We start from the raw sequence: 9,892 nt of genomic DNA on the forward strand, positions 1-9,892 counted from the left end.
CTTGTTTTATCCTTCCTCTTTTCATAAGTCCTTTCTCTCTCTCTCTCTCTCTCACCCACTCATCCATCCAATCTGTCAGAAAACCCTATGTGCGCCACCTTCACAGTACATCTAGAATCCATCTGCTTCTCGTCATCTCCCAGTGCCTATCTCTCTGGTCTAAGCCACTGTCATTTTTTATCTTTTATTTTGCAGTAGGCTCCTAACTGGTCTCACAGTTTCGACCTCTGCCCCCTTCAGTGTATTCTCAATGCAGCAGAGTGATTCTTTTTTTTTTTTTTAAAGACTTATTTATTTATTCATTTTGGCTGTGTTGGGTCTTCTTTGCTGCGCACGGGCTTTCTGTAGTTGCGGCGAGAGGGGGCTACTCTCCCTTGCGGTGCAGAGGCTTCTCATTGCGGTGGCTTCTCTTGTTGTGGAGCACGGGCCCTAGGTGTGAGGGCTTCAGTAGTTGCAGCATGCGGGCTCAGTAGTTGTGGCTTGCAGGCTCTAGAGCACAGGCTTAGTAGTTGTGGTGCATGGGCTTAGTTGCTCCGCGGCATGTGGGATCTTCCAGGACCAGGGCTCGCACCCGTGTCCCCTGCATTGGCAGGCAGATTCTCAACCACTGCGCCACCAGGGAAGTCCCCAGAGTGATTCTTTTAGAATGTGTGTTAATATCACTCCTCTGCTCAAAACACTCCAAAGATTTCCCATCTCACTCTGAGTGAAGAGAAAAGTCCTCAGGTGGCCCTGAAGCCCTACATGATCCCTGGGGTCCCAGGTTCCTCTCTTATGCCGTGACTATCTTGCTCATTCTCCTCTAGCCCTGCTGGCCTCCTTCCTGTCCCTGGGCCATGCCAAACTGCCCCTGCCTCAGGGCCTTTGCATTTTCTTTTGTTCCCTCTGCCTGGAATACTCTTGCTTCCTTCAGGTCTCAGCTCAAATGTGTTTTTCTTAGAGAGGCCTTGCTTGACTCCTCTCTACATAGTACTAACTGCCTCCCTCTTACTTTTTTTATTTCTCATGAGCACTTACCTGACACATTACGCAGCTTCTTATTTTTTTTGTAGATCTTTTTACAAAAATTTTATGTTGGAGTATAGTTGATTAACAATGATGTGTTAGTTACAGGTGTACAGCAGAGTGATTCACTTATACCCATACAAGTATCCATTCTTTTTCAAATTCTTTTCCCGTTTAGGTTATTAGAGAATACTGAGCCGAGTTCCCTGTGCTATACACTAGGTTCTTGTTGATTATCTATTTTAAATATAGTAGACACAGCTTCTTATTTGTTGACTGCCTTTCTTTCCTTGCAGAATATAAGTTCCCAGAGGGAGGGAACTATGCTTTGTTCACTGCTATTCCCATAGTACTGAGAGCAGGGCCCGGCGCATAGTAGATGCTCAGTAACCACCTGCGGAGTGGGTGCATGAGTGTGTCCTGTCTGAAGGCGTAACCTCAGTGAGTGGTTTCCTTAGTCATTTGTAACAGTCTAGAGAGACTTAATAAAATTAAGTCCAGTAAAAGATAATAGTGTGTGTGTGTGGTGGAGCTGGAGATGGGAAAGGGGATGCGGGGTGGTGAGGGAGGTACAGATATTGAATGTTCCACAAAGCCATATATAATGTTAGAATAATAATAGCTAGGTGAGAACTGTGTTTGAGAATAAGTAATTTTGGAAGTAAATGAGTCTGGTTCAGTTTATCAGTTCACTGTAGTTTTTATTTATTCAACATGAAGAGAAAAACATCACAAAGCAAGTGACCCAAAATAGCACGTTTTGTGCATTTCTTCAGCCCCTTGGCAGCATCAGGCAGATGTGTTCACTCTGCACTGACTTGTATGTGAATCTCCCGGCTCTTCACCCGCAGCTTGTTGACCTGGGACTCGGCAATGTCAGCCTGTTCCTCGGCCTCCTCCAGCTCGTGCTGGAGCTTGTGGAATTTGGCAAGATTAGCATTGGATTGTTCCTCCTAAGAATAAAGTTGTGAGAGTTAGACTTTGTGGTTCTCATTGCACTTGTCACAAACAGGATTATTTCCTCAACTCAGATATTTCCTCCTTACGGTTTGTTTGTCATATCGGATTTCAAATCCAGACAGAACTTGTAACTTCAGTTACATTTTTTACTCTAAAGAATGAAAGAAGAAATAGTTTTGAAATGGAAGAGACGAGCTCATTATGTCAAACCCATGTATACGTGAAGTCTAGTTACGATGTATGGACTGAGTGGAAAGGAGGAAGAGACCCACGTGCGCTCGCTCACAGAGGTTAGACAGTAAATGTAAGGTCAAATTCTAACTTTGGGAAAATCCCAGTTGAAGTGTTTTTGCCATATATTTTGACTCTGGTATACAGAGACGCTGCGGGTGGGGGGATGGGGATAGGAAGAAAGTATGCCCTTTGTTGGTTGCACTTACTACCATTTGTGCCTCTCCCTTTCGTGTTCCCTTTTCTTACCTCTTACCCACTACATTGTGTCTGGAAGAGTGGGGAACAACCAGGAAAAGTGAAGCTGGAGAATCTCCCAACACATCCTAATTTGCTACAGCGAATGTGCAGGGATAAGTCCCTGCTGATGACAGTGGTAGTGAGGGAAGGAGTCAGCTGGGGTAAAAGATTTCTGTTTGGCTTTTGGGAACAATTGATTTTGTGCATTTCTAGAGGGAGAGGAATATTTATCATGGTGTTAGATTTTCTGCTGGATATTCTTTGCAGCTATCAAGTAAGGTGGGTTATTTGGAATTTTCTTTTTTTCCCCCAACCCCTACAAATTGCTTAATAATAAAAATATCTCGTCTTGAGGTCTTATTCTATAATTAGGATTTGGGGGTAAATTCATATTTATATCCTCTCTCTTAAAATAAGAATGACATATTCTTACTTGGTCTCTTTCTTTCTCATTAACACATTCTCTTAATATACTTTCTACCCCCAACGAAGTTTCCTTCTTCCCTCAAGGGCTTAAAGATACTTACAGCCTCCTCAGCTTGTCTCTTGTATGATTTCACCTTTGCCTGTAATTTATCTACCAGGTCTTGCAGCCTGAGAACATTCTTGCGGTCTTCCTCAGTCTGGAAGTTTGAAAAAAATGGTCTGCATTGAATCCAACAAAATCAACCCACTACAGGTGGTGAAGTAAATCACTTTGATATGATGGCAGGTGGGCCTGGGGTAAATGTGGTCAACTCTGAGGCTTCCTTCATAGTATTAACAGTAGCCACTCTTGTTAAATGTCCACTGTGTGCAGGCACTATATTGGAGAGTTATACACGTCTCTAATCCTTACCTGCCTACTCTGGTGAGTAGATGTTTTTATTCTATTTTACAGGTGATGAATTAAGGTTGAGAGTGTTAGGTAACCTATCCGAGTTTAAAAAGTAAGAGGCCAAACTAGGACTAATACCAGTTTATCTGTCTTTGAAACCTGTATTCTTTCCTCACTTACACGATTTTCTAAAGGCCTTCCTGATTTTCCTAGCTTAGGAAAGGGTCTGTGATAGGTGATTGTGTCATTTGCCCCTTATGTATATCGAGTTAACATGTAGCTATTTGTGAGTACCACATAGTCACCAGGTTTTCAATTTCCCTTTGTGCAGGAAGTCTGGATATTCTAGAAAGCTCTTCCTCTTACCTGGTAGGTGAGTTCCTTTACTCTTCTCTCGTGTTTCCACAAACCTTTAACAGCCTCAGCATTACGTTTCTGCTCACTTTCAACCTCTCCTTCAAGCTCACGTACCTACAATCAAGAAAGATACTTATATAGTCAGTTTTGGGGGATGTTAATTACCTCAGGACCTACTGACGATATTGGGTGGCTGTCCCCAGCCACAGGATAAGGATGGGAGTCAATATACAAGAAGAGAGAAGGATCGGGGAGTGCCGTTTTCACTTTCCGGATTCAGAGAGATTGAGAGACCCACCCTGGCCTCCAGCTTCTGGATGTGCTTCTTGCCACCCTTCAGGGCCAGCTGCTCAGCCTCGTCCAGGCGGTGCTTCAGGTCCTTCACCGTCTGCTCCAGGTTCTTCTTCATCCGCTCCAGGTGGGCGCTGGTGTCCTGCTCCTTCTCTGTCAGCGCCTCGGCCATCATGGCCGCCTGGTTAAGTTCACAAGAGGCAGCAGTGGGCCACCCACCCCTCCTATGCGGGCACACGGAGGGTGCTGTGAGGCTGGCACTAGGCACGCTGATGCTTTCCTCCTTGCTGCAGCCACCGCTGATGCTGCATGGTTCCCCTCCCACTTTGCCTCTGCTGAGGCTCCGTCTCCTTCCGTCTCTCCGGGAAGCCACCACTGACTGAATGCAGGGGTGAGGAGAGGAAACCTACTTGCAGGTCCCAAAGGGGCGGCGTAGAAGCCCCTTTCTTATCTCCAGACAGCATCTCTGATAAGAAAGAATGGAGCGCACATCCGTGACATCCTTCTTGGCCTTCTCCTCTGCATTTTTGGACTCCTGGATAGACTTCTCCACCTCTGCCTGGCATTGGGCTATGTCAGCTTCCAGTTTTTTCTTGGTATTTATCAGGCACGTGTTCTACAAGAAAAATTAGATAAGAGGTTCGGGCTACATTTGGACACTTACAACGATTGGAAGGGAGAGGGTTGGGTGGGGAAAGAAGTCAAGCTCGAGAACGTTCCATTTCTTATTTTTCACACAGGTGAAAAAAAATTAAAAAGACTTTCCTTTTTGATAGACAGATATCCCAAAACAGGCCCGAGAATTGTACATAAAAGAATTGAGTAAATGATAAATGTGGACATTTAAATATTTGAGGAAGGATAAATTATTTAGTTAAAGGTGCTGGAACAAGGAAATGGTTGACGTAACTATGTGAAATGAAAAATAATTCTCATGATCAAAACATTGTACAGGGCTTCCCTGGTGGCGCAGTGGTTGAGAGTCTGCCTGCCAATGCAGGGGACACGGGTTCGAGCCCTGGCCTGGGAAGATCCCACATGCCGCGGAGCGGCTGGGCCCGTGAACCACAACTGCTGAGCCTGCGCGTCTGGAGCCTGTGCTCCGCAACAAGAGAGGCCGCGATAGTGAGAGGCCCGCGCACCGCGATGAAGAGTGGCCCCCACTTGCCGCAACTAGGGAAAGACCTCGCACAGAAACAGAGACCCAACACAGCCATAAATAAATAAATAAGTAAATAAATAAGTAAATAAATCTTTAAAAAACAAAACAAAACAAAACAAAAACATTGTACAGAGTTGTTAGGATGATGACAAACGAGGAAACATTTGCAATGTGCATTACTGAAAAAATAGTTCCTTCCTTAATATGTAAAAAAGACAAATCATTAAGAAAAAAGGGCAAAAGTACAAATAGCTAAGACACACCAGAAGAAATACAAATAGCCAACAAATACGACAAAATGTTCCACCTCATTAGTAATCAAAGAAATAAGAATTTTTAAAATGAGGCATTTTCAACCATAAAATCGGTGAAGATTAAAAAAAATAATAGCTAAGCACTCTCACTTATTTTCCCCATGGGAGTAAAAATTGGGACAACTTTGTTAAAGACCAATTTACAACATATCATAAATGTCTTTGCTGTTTTGACCATGAATATATACTTCCAGGAATTTACTTACTTTTAGGAATATGAAGGAAATAGTAATCATGGATATATGTGAAAATTTAGTTATGAAGAACTTAGTCATACAATCTTCTAATCATAAAAATTTTTATTGGGAACAGTCTAAAAATATCCAACCGTAGAAGACTGATTAAATAAATGTGCCATAATACACAACTAAAATGGACTGCTTTTCTGCCATTAAAAAACTGCATCATAGAAAACTATTTTAAAATATAGAAATATGTTCACAACACGTTGTTAAATGAAAAAAAGTTGCAAAAGGATTGATCACGTTTACAAAAAATATCATATTTATGTATAGAAACAAGAGCCTAGAATAGGAGATCCCAAAATGCTAACAATATGGTTGGTATTCTTCTAGTTTTTTGGCTAATTCAAAAAATAGTTTTTAAAGCAAGGAATTTTGGGGGAATTCCCTGGCAGTCCAGTGATTAGGGCTTTGTGTTTCCACTGCGCAGGGCGCGGGTTTGATCTCTGGTTGGGGAACTAAGATCCTGTATGCCATGTGGTGTGGTCCAAAAAAATAAGAAATGAAACAAGGAATTCTTGAACTTTCCTAAAAGTAATTATTTCAAAAGACAATCCTAATTTTCTAAGCTTGCAGCTTAAATGTTACTGCCTCTGTGAAGCCTTTTCCAGCCCTTTTATGCAATAATTTGTCATGCCTTGCTCTGATTTCCCCATGATCTTTTATCTTCAGATAAAAGAAAGCTCAGCAATCTGTCCATCTAGAGACCAAGTTATTCCAAGAACTAGGCCTAATGAAAGTTTGTCTTGACCGCTAGCCTGGAAGGAGCGGTGGGAACTCCTCTCCATCAAGCCTGGGTCCTGCCTGCCTCCAGGGTGGACCCAGAGTGGAGTGAGGACGGACACACGTGGGAGTGAAGGAGCTGCACGCGGTCGCTGGCCTCCAGCAGCTCGTGCTCCGCCAGCTTGCGGGTGCGCTCCGTCCGCGCCAGGGCCACCTTCCTCTCCTCCGGCTCCTCCAGCGAGAGGCCATTCCTGCGCTCCACGAGGGCCAGCTGCTCCTTGAGGTCCTCGCTGCTCCTCAGGGCGTCATCCAGATGCAGCTGGGAGTCGTTCACGAGAAACCAGTGGTGAGACCGGAGCCCAGGGCAGGCTGAGGTCCCGCCAGGTCCTCCAGGGGCCGTGCACTCACCTTGAGCTGGCTCTGGACTGAGCACAGGTGTTTCTGGGTCTCTGCCACCTGGCGGTTGGAGTGGCCCAGCTGAATCTCCATCTCACTGAGGTCTCTCTCCATCTTCTTCTTCAGCCTCAGAGCAACATTCCGGCTCCAGATCTCAGCATCCAGCACGCTTTGCATGGCCTTTGCTGCCCGCTGGCTCTTTCTTTTCAGCTGCTCGATTTCTTCTTCCTTCTCAGTGATCTTGTGGTCAAGCTCAGATTTCAGCTGGTTCAACTCTAGCTGGACACGCAAAATCTTGCCCTCTTCACGCTTCAAGGAACCCTGATAAAAGTAAAGGAGTGATTGGGATTGCCGGGGGCAGCCACCTTTTCTTGAATGAGGTTTTTCATCCCCATTAGGATAAAAAGGGTATTATTAGGCTCATTTTACAAATAAATAGAACAGTACTCAAAAAGGTCAAACAGTTTGCTCCCAAATTGTTACTAGTAATGAAACTAGAACTGAAGCTTTGTTGTTAACAATCTTATGTCTTGAGAAGGACAGAGCATCGTTTTCAATTAGTAAAAATTTTGATTACTGTGTCTTTTTAAATAGTGACCATAAGTCAGGAGCCAACCTCTGCTCAAGAAAGACAGAGAAAGACGAGGAATTGCTCTCCTGTTATCCTGCATAGGGCAAATTTCCCTAGACCCTCTTAAGCATCCGCCCCTCACTGGCCACAGCTGGCGATAGCATCAGGATCCTGCACTCTTTGGACCACACAGAATTCCCAGCAGCCAAAGATGACCTTGTATAACTCTCTGTTAAAACTAAGGGATTCTGAGCTGGCTCTCAGGATGTTTGGTGATTGAGTTCTTGCTTTCTGAGAGGAAGACGTTGAGGACATAATGAACAAGTTTATTTATTCAATAGGAGAAATACGATGGACTAGAGAACACTCATGAGGCGAGGCAGCAGAGAGCAGCTGGTCCACCCCCAGGGCGGGGGTGGGGCTGGATTCTTCCCATTGGAGCCCCAGTGCCTCCTGCAGGAAGGGCCCCTGGGGGTGGTCTAGTCCCCTTCCTCAGCGCCCCGCCCTCCTTCACATCTCAGACACGTGCCTCCACCTCTTCCAGGGCAGCCTGGAGGTCTGACTTTTCTTGCTGCACTTGCTTCCTGGTCTTCTCCAATTCCTGAAGATTCTTGCTCATTTCCGCAATCTGCATGGTTAAGTCGGAAATCTCTTCTGCAAAGCACAGGCTTGATTTAGGCTGTTTTCACAGGCTCTGTCTGATAGCACCGGCATTTGCCAGGGAATTTGGGGATTGGTGATTCATTCATGACCTTCATATAGGAGAGGACAAAGACAGGGAAACCTTTCGGGGGAGGTGTCGACAAGACACAGGTGTGTGGCCTCACCTGAAGATGCAGAGGGAGGAACAACAGAACACCTGTATGACCCTGAACCTTCACACGGTACACAAAAGGGTCACAGAGAGGACCGGGGGAGACTACTGTGGAGAAAACACAGAATCATGGTCTCAGAAATAGAAGGGGCTTTAGAGGCCATTGGGTTTGGTCTAGTTTTGTAGGACAGCGGTCTGAGATCCTAAGGGATCTAGTGACAGGATCAAGGACACAAAGCCATGTAGAGACAGAATCCATGGAAGATATGTTCTGTAGAAGAGCACGGAGCTTAGCAGCCCAGCGAACCCTCTGTTCTCGAGAACAAGGCTTGGCTGTGACTATGCCTTACATTGGGGAAGTTTGGGTCCCAGGGTAAAGTGAATAGATGTGAGGAATTTGTGGGGCATCGGGAAGGAGGAGGCTGTGGCGAAATGGGGGAGTGGTGGCCAGAAGAGAAGGGGGGCTGTCACACACCTGTGATAGGGAGAGAGCTGGGGGCTGTCACACCCCTGTGATGGGAAGACAGCTGGGGGCTGTCACATACCTGTGATGGGGAGACAGTTGGGGGCAGTAACATACCTGTGATGTGGAGACGTCTGGGGGCTGTCACATACCTGTGATGGGGAAGGAGATGGGGATTGGCAAACACCTGTGATGGGGAGAGACCTGGGGGCTGTCACATACCTGTGATGTGGAGACAGGTGGGGGCTGTCACACACCTGTGATGGGGAAGGAGATGGGGATTGTCAAACACCTGTGATGGGGAGAGACCTGGGGGCTGTCACATACCTGTGATGTGGAGACAGGTGGGGGCTGTCACATAACTGATATGGGGAGAAAGCTAGGGGTTGTCACATACCTGTGATGTGGAGACAATGGGGGCTGTCACATACCTGTGATGTGGAGAGAGTTGGGGGCTGTCAGTCTGCTGTGTGATGTGGAGACAGCGGGGGGCTGTCAGATACCTGTGATGGGGAGAGAGATCGGGAATGTCACATACCTGTGTCGCTGAGACAGCTGGGGTCTGTCACATACCTGTGGTGGGGAGAGAGGTGGAGGCTGCCACTCACCTGTGATGGGAGAGAGCTTGGGGCTGTCACTCACCTGTAATGGGGAGAGAGATGGGGTCTCTCACTCACCTGTGATGGGGAGAGAGCTGGGTTCTGTCACCCACCTGTGAAAGGAAGAGAGCTGGGCGTTGTCACGCACCTGTGATATGGAGACAGCTGGGGAAGGTCACACACCTGTGATGGGAAGAGAGCTTGGGGTTGTCACATAACTGTTATGTGGAGACAGCTGGGTGCTGTCACCTATAATGGGGAGACAGCAGTGGGCTGTCACATACCTGTGATGTGGAGACAGCTGGGGCCTATCATATACCTGCGATGGGGAGAGAGTTGGGGGCTGTCGGGCACCTGTGATGGGTAGAGAGCTGGGGGCTGTCACTCACCTGTGATGGTGAGAGAGCTGGGGGCTGTCACACAGCTGTGATGGGGAGAGAGATGGGGGCTGTCACATACCTGTAATGCGGAGAGAGCTGGTGGCTGTTTCATACCTGTGATGTGGAGACAGCTGGGGGCTGTAACATACCTGTGATGGGGAGAGAGTTGGGGGCTGTCAGGCACCTGTGATGCGCAGACAGCTGGCGGCTGTCACATACCTATGATGGGGAGAGAGCTGGGGGCTGTCACATACCTGTTATGGGGAGAGAGATGGGGGCTGTCACACACCTGTGATGGGGAAAGAGATGGGGACTGTCAAACACCTG

The 9,892-nt window shown here is 46.6% G+C and overlaps 1 protein-coding gene across 1 annotated transcript; it reads right to left on the minus strand.

Annotated features, from left to right (window-relative positions):
• Positions 1-1,808: 1,808 nt before the first annotated feature.
• LOC132358883 (myosin-8-like) lies at positions 1,809-7,133 on the minus strand. The gene is made up of 8 exons (XM_059912144.1): positions 7,104-7,133; positions 6,751-7,059; positions 6,467-6,661; positions 4,392-4,517; positions 3,909-4,082; positions 3,620-3,724; positions 2,964-3,059; positions 1,809-1,958 (listed from the first exon to the last, which is right to left on the minus strand). Exons 1-8 carry the CDS (start codon positions 7,131-7,133, stop codon positions 1,809-1,811), a joined length of 1,185 nt encoding a protein of 394 aa, XP_059768127.1.
• Between the last annotated feature and the right edge of the window lie 2,759 nt (positions 7,134-9,892).

This window comes from Balaenoptera ricei, unplaced genomic scaffold (genome assembly GCF_028023285.1).
Source record: "Balaenoptera ricei isolate mBalRic1 unplaced genomic scaffold, mBalRic1.hap2 scaffold_448, whole genome shotgun sequence".
Classification (NCBI taxonomy): domain Eukaryota; kingdom Metazoa; phylum Chordata; class Mammalia; order Artiodactyla; family Balaenopteridae; genus Balaenoptera; species Balaenoptera ricei.

Coding starts and splice junctions, on each gene's coding strand:
- LOC132358883 (XM_059912144.1), bottom strand. CDS start 7,133: ATGGGGATGAAAAACCTCATTCAAGAAAAG. Junction 6,662..6,750: donor CAGTCCAGAGCCAGCTCAAG/GTGAGTGCACGG, acceptor AACGACTCCCAG/CTGCATCTGGATGACGCCCT. Junction 4,518..6,466: donor TGCAGCTCCTTCACTCCCAC/GTGTGTCCGTCC, acceptor TTTTTCTTGTAG/AACACGTGCCTGATAAATAC.